The 14,007-nt window shown below is 51.4% G+C and overlaps 1 protein-coding gene across 1 annotated transcript; it reads left to right on the top strand.

Moving 5' to 3' along the window:
• Positions 1-987: 987 nt before the first annotated feature.
• Positions 988-10,372, top strand: SPRY4 (sprouty RTK signaling antagonist 4). The gene is made up of 2 exons (XM_088023630.1): positions 988-1,243; positions 9,426-10,372. Exon 2 carries the CDS (start codon positions 9,473-9,475, stop codon positions 10,370-10,372), a length of 900 nt encoding a protein of 299 aa, XP_087879756.1. The 5' UTR covers positions 988-1,243; positions 9,426-9,472.
• Positions 10,373-14,007: the final 3,635 nt, after the last annotated feature.

Here is a 14,007-nt window from a genome sequence, read left to right as displayed (position 1 = left end):
AGCTCGGCGCATGCGCCCGCGGGGTCTCTTGTGCCCACCCATTCATAGAATCGTGAACGGAGCGCGTGCGCACTGGAGCTCCCTTCCCTCCCATTCATAAAAAAGCCATTTTCCCAGGCAGTGGTTGCAACACCGCCGCGGAGGCAGCAAGAGGAGCTGACAGCGCGGAGCTGGCCCTGCGGTGCGCAAGGAGTCCTATCGGTTTCTCCCGCCGACGTCTGCGTGAACAGCGGCGTCTGACCCGCCCGGGTTCGGGGATTTACACAGGCGTGGAGCAATGCTTGTGGTTCTGCGGCTCTTCAAAGTAAGTCCCTGGCCGGTTTCGGGATCCGAAAGTACCCCCTCTGAGTCGCGACACGACTCCCCCTCCGGCTGGGGCAAATGGTGCGCTATTTCTAAGCGCGCCTCAGTGTTCCTTCCCTCTCCCTGCGCCTCCTCGAGCCGCTGCGGTGTGCCGCAGCTCCCTGACGCCCTCGGCTGGGCCGGCACGGCGCCGGGGGTGTTCACAGCCTGGCACCAGAGTTTCCGACCCCGGGGCACTGCCAAGCCCGACTTCCCCACTCTGCGACTCAGGAAGCCCCGTGCGTGTCCCGGGAGTTTCCTTCTGGCCTGGTTTCTTTCCTCCTGCCACCACCCGCCTCGAGCGTTGGAATGGGAGGCTCTAGGCTCGGTCAGGAGCCACCTTTTGGGTCCGGCGGGCGCTTTTGCCCTGGGCAGCTTGCCCACCCCGGGCTCCGTGCCCACGGTGCCAGCTCTGCCCAGATCTCCCCAGCCCACTGCAGCGGCCTATGCTCGACGTAGGTTTTTCTTTTCGCTTTGGAGCCGTGACGGACTGGGTTTTCTACCCTTCTGCCTCCTCCTCGATGGTCAGCACCGAGATGGCTCGGGACTGGGCATTTCTACTCCCTGTCTTTGGCGAGGCGTTCCTCGCCGTCTGACCTTTGATCTGTTGCTGCATTTTATGCTGTGCATGCCTTGCAGTTGTCTTTCCCTTCCCCGGCCTCTGCAGGGCCAGAGGCCCCTCGGGCTCCTCGTGCCTCCCTTCTCCGGGCACCGAGTGTGCCGGGCCCCGGGGCCCGGCCGCGCTGGGGCTGTGGTGGGGGCTGAAGGTGCGTTTACATAACGCCAGGCGTGTGGGAGCTGGAGAAAGAGGTTGCATGCGTAGGAGAGATAAGGTTCCCGCTTTCCCTCCTTCTTGGTGGTACCAGGTTGACATCACCGAGAAGAGAGAAATAGAGAGACGGTACGTTCTGAAAATTCTGAATCTCTAAGACCAAAGGGGTAAAGAAGGGGGGCAAAGGCGGGTTTGGGCAGCCAGGGCAGCTGGAGCTTGGCTTCATCACTGGGGCCAGGGCTGTGCCCAGTTCCCCCTCCATGCAGACGATCAAAAAGCATTTAGACAGTAGCTGCTCTTGTGCAAGAAGATGATTTCTCAATTCTCTTTGATTGGGGCTGGGGGTTGTGGGCAGAGAAGGCAAGAGAGACGAAAATGGTTGCATGGCTTGACGGCTGAGCGACAGCCAGAGAAGCAAACTGGGCCGGTGGGGCTGTATGGTGGTGATTAGAGGGGAGAGCTGCTGGCTGCCTGATTCACCAGCTGCTGGATGGGCGTCCATGTTGCCAAGGCTGGGTGAGGGCAGGAGGCTGTGTTCTGGCGCAGGGTCTCTGGGAACCCCCAGGCATGGTTAACGTTGAAAGGAAAGGTGTGGGCTCAGTGGGGTGCCCAGATCCAGTGGGAACCCCCACTTTCCGGCCTCCAAATCAGTGGTGTGATGATCTCCCGTTTGGGGAGGGGCAGGAGCAAGTGCATGCCTGTCTCATTAGCTGACCAAGGCTCTCCAATCTTTCTGACAAGCCTCTCGGGCATACAAATCTGGAAGGTGAAGGCCTAGAGCATTTAGGAAATACGGCCTTATCAATCTCTTAATAAGCTCAGTCTGGCCTGCGGCCCTACCCAATATTGCACTAGTGATTTCACAATGTTTAGTGTTCTCTGGATCTTCACATGAATGGAGCATAAACGTCTGAATTGTTCAGTTTTTTTTTTCCTTTAGTCTGTGGTTGTGGGGTGGACGAGGAAAGGGAAGGCTGCAGTTGACTCCTTTAGCTCTGTTTCAGCAGAAGGGTGGGAAAGATGTAGACTTGTCCAGTGTGAAATCCAGTTTCCTCTCTTTGCCAGCCCTTGGGAGCAACCTCGCTTGCCAGCAGGCTTCAGGTAAATCCATTAATGTGAGCAGTGCACACAATGACCAACTGAGATGCTACGTTTGGCCAGTGCCTGGTAGGAGGCATTTTGATGGCATATTTCTGAAATATCCATGATGGACAAATGTTGGTCAGTTAGGGTGAGGAAGACTTTCATAAGACATCTCTTATTTTCCTTTTTTAGATTCTGAACCCAGGAGTCATTCCCCTTTTTGTGGAGTGGAAATCCTCCTCATTCCCACGACCTTTTCCAGATTACCATCATTCTGAAATGACAACATTTCCTTAAAGCTTTGGTTAGGCTTGGTGGGAGGAGACCGAACACATAGACTAGAATGATTCCTGGCTAAGCAGGACAGAAACTGGTGATCATTTGGAGCTTACAGATGCCATTTTTGTTTTAATCCTTCCAGAATAGGTATTCCACCCTCTGTCCAGCATATTTAGGCACTCTTCCACCTCCATCCCCACCCCCCCCAACTCCCACTCTGGGAAACCTGACTTAGTCTTTACCCAGAGGTGTGGCTGACTTGAATAACAAATGAAGGCAGCCTTTCAAAGCAAAATTTGAAAGTGAGTGATTTAAAAATAAAGGGAGGAAAAAACACTCATTAACACCTTCGAAAGTGGCCCTTGAAGGGGTACTGCTCTGCGGTTTGATACTTTGGGATAACACATGGGGACTTGGCATCCAATTCCTGATGCTAGCCCCTTGGTGTGACATCTAGCCCCAGATGTGGGGGCCCCACAAGCATTTTTCTTTCCTCAGGCCATCCTCTTGGGTAGGACCCAGATGTTTGCACCAAGGAGGTTTGGAAAGGAGCCCCCTTTCTTTAGTCAGAGAAGTTCAGTGTTCTTAAGAGCGTTAAGGCATTTAATCTGGTTCTGACTCCAGAGCGCCTGTCACGTTGTCGCTTCGGAGTTAGAAGTTCCCTTGTGAGGAAAACTTCAAGGAGTCTTGCACAAAGCTGGATTTAGGGACACAGTTGAAAAATTTGGATTTGGGATGTAGATATGAAAGTGTTCTTAAGGAAAGGGCGAATGGCAAGAGTGGAAAGGTTCCATCTCAGGGCAAACCTGGATCTCCCTGATAGAAGGGAAAGCAGTGACCTGTTGGAATATATTTTTGGTCTTTCAAAAGAGCCAGAGGAAGAAGGTGATGAAGAGCAACATACAGAAAACTATTACTCCTTTCAGACCAAGCTAGGGGCCAGGTCAGAGCAGATGAGTAGCTAGGAAACCTGCTAAGCTTGGGCCTTAGTCTCTCCATCTGCAGAGTCGGGGAGGGGTGAAGGAAAGAAACTTCCCAAGGGGGCTAGGCTGGGCACCTCAATGAGGACCTGGTTCTAAGGGAGCCACTTCCTACACCGGAGCTGCATGAGGTTAGATTATGGGGTATTCTTGGCTCTCAAGGGGTCTGGGGCCACCCTGTGGATCCGGACAGCTGACAAGGCTGGGAATGTATCCCGGGACATGTGGCTGGACTTAAGAGGCTCCACCATTCAGCTGTAATAGTGATTGTTCTTTCCAAGGACAGTCAGTGGAGGAAGCAAGGGCACTGGGGAGGGAGCACAGATGTGCTGGATCTAGTGGAGAAGGGAAGAGGCCCTTCTGGGGCAGGTGGCCATTTGCAGAAGAGTGGCTTCCCTTGTCCGGTAGTCTTTCTTTTTCTGGTTGGGAGGAGAGGGCAGTCATCTCCTGCCCCATCCCAGGAATAAACTAAAATCTATTATTAGGAATCTATTATTAGAATCTCTTAGAAATCTCTGGTGGAGGGTGGTGAGACAAATTATCTTGGTGTCAGTGAGCGGGGCCCCTCCAAACTTTGATGTGGGCCAGGAGTTCCCAAACTGTGATTTCTAGTATCTCTTTAAGGGGATCTGAGCAGATAACCAATGAAAGAAACCAACATTTAAAGCCAGGTAGAACAGCCCAGAACCAACTACAGCAAGACCCCTCCCGCTAGTCCTTGTGCTGGGGCTTTGGCGCTCAGCTGACTGGTTGTGGATGAGTAAGAGGAGAGGGTTGGGAACTGCTAGCTGGTAATGGGACAAAGGGATGAGAAGCAGCTGCTTTCTTTTGTGATCTCTAACGGATTACGCCCAGAGGTGAGCTCCGTAGTGCTGGTGCTGGAGAGGGGTGGGGGAGCAGCAAGGATTCTCTGACAAATCCCACTGCATCAATGCTTTGTTCTCTGCAGAGATGCAGAGATGGTTTTCCTCAGTGGGGTGTAGGGAAGGCAGGTCCCTGGCTTTCCTCACCACCACCACCCCCAAAACACCTTTTAAAGTCTTTTTGAAGCAATAAGTCATTATTTGGCTGGAGTTTAATTAACTAAACTGGGCTGTTGTCACAAAGAACCAAGTGGTAGTGGGGGGCGGGATCCCTGGCAGCCTAGAAACCTTGTCTTCTGAACTGATAAAAGGGTTAAACAACCCTTTTCCTGGGAGGACCTGCCGAGACTGAATGGAGCAGTGCAGAAATGGCCCATTCATTCCGAGCCTCTCACCAGTCTGTCATGTGCTGACCTCTAGGTGTGAAAGCACAGCTGTCAGGTTTTCCAAGTATTTCCCAACTCCTCTTCCCAGGGTAAGTCAAGGGGAAGAGGTGGGTGGGTGGCGTGGACCTTTAACACACCCCTTGATTCTTTTCAGCCTGCCCACCTTGTGAGGTCTGCATCCTGACGCTCAGCCCCTCCCATAGGTACACAGGCCACAGACCACAGACCGCCAAGTGGCAAAGACAGGAGTGTATGTGCTCTGGGCTTTGCGATATCCTGCTGATTCAGTATTCTAGGACTGGCTTCTGGCTCCCTCTTACTCAGGCCCCTCCCTCCCTTCCCCACAGACCTGGAACAGAAAGCCCCATCTGAGAAAGTGCCCTAGGGACCCTTAAGTTCAGCTTTGTAGGAGAGAGGAGAGGGAATTCCCTCCCATGTCAGGACTTCCTTTAAGAGACTGCTTTGTGGTGAGATCCTACAAGTGAGACTTTAAAAAAAAAAAACTAAAACTAAAAATGAACACACTTAGTAAAGCAGCGGTGTATGAGGTGACAGAAGGGATGGTAAAGAAAACTGAATTGGAAGCCAAGGTAACTTGAGCTCTGGGCCTTCCTGTAATGACAGATTTCAACACCCCCCCACCTCCACCACCAGCCTCCACTCTGCACAGTGAGAATTCCCTCAACGGGGCGGTGGAGGGCGCAATCTAATGTAACCCCTGTCTGGTTTCATTTCCCTGCTGGTTTGGTTAAGAGCCCCGCGAATGGCTTGATGAGGCTCCCTGAGAGGGCTGGTGGCAGACTGGGGAACCAATAGAGTTCTTGGCGGTGAAAGTGATCGGGGCTTCCCTGCCTTCACGCGAATACCCAGACATTACTGTTAAGTCAGGACTGTGGGGTTGAGGTGGCAGGCTCTGGAGCCTTTGCTGTCGGGTTCATATCGTGCCGTAATCACTTAGCCGCATTATGACCCTTTGTTCTTCATTTCTTCCTTGCAAAATGGGTGTTACTCTCCAAGGTGATGGTGTGAGGATTAAATGAGAAAATCGCTGAGGGCTTAGCACAGACGGCCTGACATGAATATGTTTCATAAATATTAGCTGCTTCCACAATTATTATTCTTTATTATGAGAAGTTGGGAGTGGAGGTAAAAGTTTCCTTTCCTTATGCTAATCCATAATAATGCCGCCTAAAACTCGATAGTGTTGCTTCTCTGACTAAGTGGAGTGCTGGCTTTGTTTCTCTGTCCACAGTCTTCCAAATTGGCCATCAGTCTTCCAAAGAGCCTAAATGAGGCAAAGCCTCCTCTCCCCTATTTATATTATAAATCTCTTCCTTCCTTGCAGGGGAAGCAGAGTACATATTAAACTGCACTTAAGTTCCTCAGCATTGCTTAGGCTGGAGGCCCGGTGTGTCCCAGTGAGTAGAGATTGATCTTCTAAACCAACTGAGGGTTGGGGTTTTTTTTTGAGACCTCATTTAGCTATGCTGAGGGGTTATCAAACAGGCTGCTCAGGAAGTAGTTTTTCTTGGTCAGCCAAATGAATTCTACCCTCCTGTGGAAGTCCCCGCTAATGGGGCGGTAAGGCAGTGAGGCTTGAGGAGGGTTTTGAGCACTGCAACTCTGAGCCAGCCACTGGTTTTTGCTGAGCTAGTGGCCGGATGGAATCCGACATCAGGGTTATGATAGGGAAGATGCATTTTGGAGTATGCCTGCTGGAGCCATCTTGGATGGAGCATGTCCCAAGAGAGCTGAGTCATCATGGACCAAGCTCCCACCCCCATGTCTGGCCCCAGCTCCAAGTCCAGATGTTGACAGCTACCTCTGGAGGGTGATGGGAGCCTGCTAAGGCCAACATCCCATTGCCTGCAGGCGCTGCGCCCACCCGGGCATCCTGGTGGGAATTTTCCATGAATGTACCTTCTGATTTCAGGGCCTATTAAAATCCTTGAGCATTGCCCATGCCTTTTGTTTTACCCACAAAAAAAATGTGGCTGTTTTGAAGAATCCCAGGAATAGAACTAGGAAGAAGAGTGGATAATTTTCTTCTTTCCCCTTACTTTTTCTAACAGCATGGCAAGTCCCTAGCCTAGTCCTAAGAGACAAAAGCCCAACTACATGGGGCAAGACCCTGAGCAGTCGTGACCCAAGCTTCTGGAATAAGGGAATCACATTGTCTTTGTCTGGGGTAGGGGTTCAGGCTGAGACACCTCTTGGCTGGTGCCAGAGAGTCTCATCCTTTGCCTCCGTCAGCATTTTCCCTTCTTGTGCCCAGTCACACCTTTTCCTCCAGGCAAAGTTCCTAATCCTTGTCTGTTGACCCGAAACCCACTTATTTTGGAGCTTTGGAGCCCCTGCAAAGAATAAGTGGGCTGAGATAGCATTCCCTAAAGTTCTGCCCCACGGTTGGCTGGATCCTTGGAAAAACTCCTCTCCGTAGATGCATATTTGACATCACCCCCATCCAGCCCTGACTACAGGGTCCCTATAAGAGGCTGCCTTGGTAAATGACCATTCTTGGTGGCAGAAGTTCCAGACACTTAAGGCTAACTGTGCTACAGGGAAGTCTGCCATTTGAAGAAGATGCTCTCCTTTCCTCTGGAGGGAGTGTGGAGATGGGAGGCAGGTGTTGCCATTAGGCAGACTTTCTCCCACATGAGAAAAACCGCACAGAAGTCCCAGCATCTTTTAAGTAGGTAGAGCCATGGGAGCAAAGCCAATAATACATGCCCTGTGCAAATAGGAAATATCAATTGACTGAGCACTGAGCCTTATGGAAAAGACTTGATGCTTTTTTTGCATTTGCAGTATAGATGAAATACAGATGAGAACCCTGTCGTAAAAGTGGGTAAAGTTCCCTTTTATCCCCTTCATGAACTTTGCATCTAGAGCTAGCTCTTTCTTTTAGACAGGTCAGAAAGCATCTATAGAAGCCCTTCCCCCAACAATTTCACCATTTCTGATCAAATATTGTTTCCAAGTAGGGGAGTATAAATGAGTTACCCTGAATGCCTGCACCCCACCCCTCCGCAACCATTCCTCAGTGTAGACATTGATAAGTATGAATGCGTTACCTGGGGCAAGGTGTCATTCCCGTGATTGGAGTACCGGGATAGGCCAACTGTGTACCCAGTCTGGAGGGGCAGGGGATTAACTGGAAATGGAAACCTGTCAACCCCCGCCCTCTTCTTAGCATTACCTCTTAGGCCAGATGAACCTCACAGCAGAGGCACTCTCCTAATGAGTACATCATTAGCATCATGAAAAGGCATTTACCAAACTCTACCCCATAACACATTTATTCAGTGGTCTGTTTTTGTGTGTGTGTGTGTGTTTTTTAAGACCATTATCTTTCCCTTCTATCCGCACCTTGTTCTGTCTCACACCCCTACCCCCTAGTGGACTCTTCCCAGAGTCTAATCTTTCTCTTGGATTCCAAATTGTGTCCCCTTGGGCAGAGGTCTTGGCCTTCTGCTGCTATTTCTTTAAATTGATCTCCAGCTGAATTCCGAATGTAAAGGTCAGCAGGCGAGGAAATGGCACTTCTAATAGAAAACAATGTGCACTTTCTAAATTTGAACCAAGTCGTTTCCGCTCTTTGATTTAAGTGACTTCCTGGGGTTCCGTGTCAGGCACTGCAGTTGAATCTCTGGCGGGATTCCAACTTAAAATTGCACTCTCTTGGTGAAATTAGAAACTGATCCAGAGTTGGCTTAGCTATTCTAGTAAATAGCATTTAGGCTGAATGTTCAGCTCAGCACTTGGAAATGGGTGATGTGAGTGCCCCTCTAGAGGATTTCCCATCCAAGTTGTCAGAAGTGCTCCTAGCCAGGGGTTATTAGCCACTGGAGGTTGCTGCTCTTAGAAGTGGTGGTACTAAGTTAATATCCTGGATGTGCAGGTATCCCGTACAGCCCTTCCTTCTCTTGTGACTGTGTGAAATAAAGACTTGTTTATCCAGCTGATACACTCCATGGCAGCTTACAGGGGCTATCTGTCATGGTCACTACATCCTCAGCACAATGCCTGGCACACAGTCCTTTGGGTGTTCAGGAAATCTAAGCTGATGCTCTCTGGAATAGTGACAAGATTACTGGCAGGCAAGATGCTAGGTACTGGATAGCATTTTCTCATTTAGTCCTCACAAGAACCCATTTTAGAGATGACAAAACTAAGGCAGGCATAAAGGTTACAGAACCTTATTTATGGCAACATTGTTAGGGAGGGGGTGAGAATTCAAACTTGGATCTGATTCCAGAGCCTGTGTTTATAACCACTGAGCCATCTATCTTAAAAATAGAGCATATTTCACAGACATTGCAAGAATGAGTTGGTCGGGCTAGGTTTGAACTCCTGCTGAGTTCTGTTGATAGTTTTGTGTACCTTTGGGCAAGTTATTTTGAACCTTCGTTTTCTGTAACTACAGAAGGGATAATCATAGTAGTTACGTTTTAGAGTGACGTGTCAATGACGTAATATATATGGTGCTTAGCAGAGTGTGTGGCTCATTAAGTGCTGAATAAGTGTTGTTTCTACCACTCACTATTAATTGTTATTATTAATCATCTAAGCCTCGATGCTGGAGAGTCCAATCAGAGAATCCAGTTTCCATTTCATTTGTACTCCCGAGGACCTGTTGGGGGGGTGGGGGTGTTAACAGGCCAAGTACTGATGCCTGGAATCCACTCTCTCTTCCTTTTCCCCACCTCCCCCCACCCAGGGCCCCTAGAAGCCTGTTCCTCTGCACAGTCCAGGACCTCCAGCCCCATGGAGCCCCCGATCCCACAGAGCGCCCCCTTGACTCCCAGCTCAGTCATGGTCCAGCCCCTACTTGACAGCCGTATGCCCCACAGCCGCCTCCAGCACCCACTCACCATCCTCCCCATCGACCAGATGAAGACCTGCCACGTGGAGAACGACTACATAGACAACCCTGGCCTGGTGCCCCCTGTTGGCCCCAAGCGGACCCGGGGCGGGGCCCCAGAGTTGGCCCCGCCGCCTGCCCGCTGTGACCAGGATGTCACCCACCACTGGATCTCCTTCAGCGGGCGCCCCAGCTCTGTCAGCAGCAGCAGCAGCACATCCTCTGACCAGCGGCTCTTAGACCACATGGCACCGCCGCCCGTGGCTGATCAGGCCTCCCCGAGGGCTGTGCGCATCCAGCCCAAGGTGGTCCACTGCAAGCCCCTGGACCTCAAGGGCCCGGCGGTGCCCCCTGAGCTAGACAAGCACTTCTTGTTGTGCGAGGCCTGTGGGAAGTGTAAGTGCAAGGAGTGCGCATCCCCCCGGACACTGCCCTCCTGCTGGGTCTGCAACCAGGAATGCCTGTGCTCGGCCCAGACCCTGGTCAACTACGGCACCTGCATGTGCCTGGTGCAAGGCGTCTTCTACCACTGCACCAACGAGGATGACGAGGGCTCCTGTGCCGACCACCCGTGCTCCTGCTCGCACTCAAACTGCTGCGCCCGCTGGTCCTTCATGGGCGCCCTGTCCCTGGTGCTGCCGTGCCTGCTCTGCTACCTGCCGGCCACTGGCTGCGTGAAGCTGGCCCAGCGCGCCTATGACCGCCTGCGCCGCCCTGGGTGCCGCTGCAAGCACACGAACAGCGTCATCTGCAAGGCGGCCGCCGGGGACGCCAAGGCCAGCAGACCCGACAAGCCCTTCTGACACTTGGGGTCGAAGCCCCCGCGCTCCCCCTGAAAACCTGGTTCCCTTCTGACACCTGAGAAGACCACAGCAAGGCCGGAAGTTTTAGTGTCCCGAGGCCGACCTTGCCGGGCTGCCCACTCCCCACCCTCCGCTTCTGAAGCTGTGGGGACCACCGCTGCCCGCCCTCTCGCCCTCTCTTCCCCGAAGGGATGAAGAAGCACTTGGGGTTGTGTTTTTGTTTTCTTTTTTCCGGGCCCTGGAACTCTGGCAGGGGCGTGGTGTGGCAGGGAATGGGGGGCGTTCTTTTTCAGAAGACCCAACACAGATGGGGGCACATATCTGGAAGTTGCAGCTGCTTGAACCGCCTTCCCGGTCCCTCCTCCCCCCTCTCTGCCCGCCCTTCCCTTCTCTTTGGCTGCCTGGGAGGAATCATTAACTGCGGGACCAGGGGACCTTTGGAGAAGACCCTTGGAACCCTGACGTCCGTACTGCTCCTCCCCCGCAACCCCAGGTTGCCCCAATACCTTGGGGAAGGCGAAGACCCTGGCAACCCCTGTTGTATATACTTGGGACCCCCCCCCCCCACTACGAGCAGAGGCTCATTCCCCACTCTGCCTCCCTGGAGCCGCAAATGGATTTAGGAGCCACTACGCCGTGCAGTTCTCCCTTCCAGCTTCATCACTAACTCTCGGGGGTGTTCCGCCCATAACACCGTCCTTCGGTTCTTACCGAGTCACAGACTCACCTGCCACTATGTGCCCCGAGTTCTCTCTACCCAAATCCTTTCCAGAAATTTTATGGGTAGAGAAGGCCGGGGCGGCACATGCGAGACCAAATATCATTTTGCCAATGAGTCTGAGGCTGTGGTCTCTGGATCCAGTCATTATGTTTTTATAGAACAATTAAACCAGATGCTATAACGGTGTTTTAAAAAAATAATAATGAAACACTTGCTTCCTTTTGGGCCACCCCCCAGGAAGGGCTGATTTCAAAATCTGGGGGGCGAGCAACCTCAAGGAACACAATCCCCCTTCCCACCAAGAAGAGGATTTTAACAGCAAAGAAGAGAGGCAACACCTGTTGGCAGAGTGACAGAGCCAAGCTGGGTGTGGGCTCCTCTTCTGAGTCTGCTGCTTGCTGTCATAGCCTTTTGTGTACAGTGGTGTGTCTGTATCTTTAATGTAAATAGACAGATGATGAAAAAAGAGTCTATTTTAGTGTTAGGAAGCCCTAGCGGGGGAGTAAGAGCAAGGGGGGGGTGGGAATTCTCCAGGGGCTTCTTGGGATTGAGCCCTGCTTCTGTGTGTGGCCACACCACCCGCCCCCTCCCAACAGCCCCCAAAGACGTAGCAACTCTTTCTCTCAAGGTGCTAAAGGACTCAAAAGTGCAGCACGTCCAGTGGGTAGGTACTTGTTGCATGCAAAAGCTATATTGTGTCTGGTCCTTCCTCCCCAGCTGTTGTGCAGGGGTTTTCGCCTCGTGTGATATTCTGTGTGTCGTCCCACCCCACGAGAGGAGGTGGCCTGGGTCAGAAAAGCTACCCCAGGTGAAACTGGAAGTGCATTAGGCAGACCTTGTGTAGCATTTCCAGTTTGTTCTGTAGGAACAGAACTGCCTCCAGGATGGAGGCAAAGAGGCAGGTAGCTGTGATTGGCATGCACCCAATGCTCAAGGACTTTTTTTTCCTTCTTGAAGACTAGTAGTAACATCTTATGATTTAGAATAAGTTAATCGTAACCATAGGTATTTATTGATTGGAGGAAAGGAGGGGAGGGTCTTATTATTTTAGGCTTTATTTATATAACATTTGCTGGCTTGTAAGAAGTATGAAATATTGCATCTGCGTTTTCTAAGGCTGATTCATGTAGCTACCCTTGCCATCTTGCACAAATAGGAGGGAATGGTAGGAAAAACACATTCAGCCAACCACTCACTCTTAATTGAATGTATCAGATGTGTACTGAAGGGGCTGGAGATGTTTTCCTCGGCGTGCAGAGGTTACCCCCAAAATGAAGGGCACGCGTCCACTCTTGGCAAGGCCTCAGAACTTTTCCCAGGGCCCCTCTCAATTGTCTCCATGGAAAACTTGACCCAGTGGCAAGTTGCACTTTGGTGATCTTGGTGTTATACACATCCGTTCTGTGGAGAATTGATTTACATAAGCTGTGTACACACACACACACACACACACACACACACACACACACACACACACACACACACACACACACACACACTACACACCTACCCCACCGACCCTCTTATCTACACAGACCCTGTTTCCTGACAAACAGTCTCCTGACCCCTGATGAACCCTGACTTTGTGTACATAGTTGTAAACACGGATTTTTCTGGTTTGGGTTTCCTTTTTTCTTTTTTTCTTCCTCCTGTTTTGCCTTGTTCTTTTTGGTTTGCATTTAACCTGCTAGATGGATGTGTGCCGAGCTCCCAGTGTCCCCTGTGCTCAGTGGTAAAGGGAAGCAGTGAAGCAGCTCTGGTTCTCCCAGCTCTGTTGCAGGGCAAGCCCTCAGCATGTTTTTCTCAGCTTCTTGGCAAAAAAACAAAACTGGCTTGCCCGTGGGTCCTGGGGGCCAGTCAAGGGCCACTGAGGGACTGAAATCTCAGAAACACGACACATTTCTCTGGGTGCTCTGGCTGATTGTGTTTACATCGGCAGTAGCTTCCTTGGCTGGATTATGCCTCATTTTAACCTTTTTTTTTTTTCCCCCCCTAAAGAGCCAGCCAGTTCCCATTTCTGTTCAGCCTGGGGTGGGTGGTGGTTCTGCCTGGAACTGGGGGTAGGGTCCACAAGCCTGGGTCCAGGACACATGTCCCAGTAGGTCGTGGCTGCTCCCACCCTGAGGGTGGGTTTGTGAAGGCCCAGCACTCCAAGAAGCACCCTGAGAACTGGCTCTAGGATAGCCCAAGACCTTCCGGATGGATGTCGGGGCGCAACCAAGGCTTCTCACAGTCCCTTGCTGGAAGGAGGTGAAGACCAATCCCCGCTGCTGGTGTGGGCCCCTTCACAGCCAACAGAAGTGAAAGACCTTCATGTGACACGTCTAGTTCTTCAGCGCTGTGGAGTCTGCGTGGGTCCCCAATGTACACTGAGTGGGGCCCAGTTAGATCGTGACTGGCCCAAGTTTGCACAACATGGAAGGTATTGGTCGGGAGCAAACACCCCGTTTCCATCACCTCGAAGTTTCATAGTCTCCCCCACTGCCCCAGGAGATGGCTGATGGGGTTGGGGCAGCATGACTTTGCACTGTACAATTCACTAGGGCATCTCCCAAGCTTCACCGGCCTTCTGGTTCATGCCTTCGGTAAGCATTTCCATGCCCTCTGCTTACTGTGACAGTTGATGACAAATCTTGCGCTGCCATGTTTGCTGTTGGTAACTCCATGTGGTGTCTGTCCTACCTTGCTTTCTCTTCTCACAGCCCCCCAGTTTGGTTTCGTGTTACAAACAGAAAAAGCTGTTCTGAGGTTCCCACCCCACCACATTCCTCCTTCCTGTTCCCTCTTCACTGTAGCCCCGTCTCACCCCACATCAAAAGTTACCACAGAAGGTTTCCTTTGTATAGAATATTTATTTTGAAGCTCTATTTTAATAGTATTTATTTTAGAAAGTCTACTATTGTAAGAGTTCTTC

This window comes from Eumetopias jubatus, unplaced genomic scaffold (assembly GCF_037043125.1).
Source record: "Eumetopias jubatus isolate StellerSeaLion01/CBP00866 unplaced genomic scaffold, mEumJub1_p1.0 scaffold_5, whole genome shotgun sequence".
Taxonomy (NCBI): Eukaryota; Metazoa; Chordata; class Mammalia; order Carnivora; family Otariidae; genus Eumetopias; species Eumetopias jubatus.
Note: the sequence above shows the minus strand (reverse complement) of the source record. Positions and strands in the feature narration are given on the sequence as shown.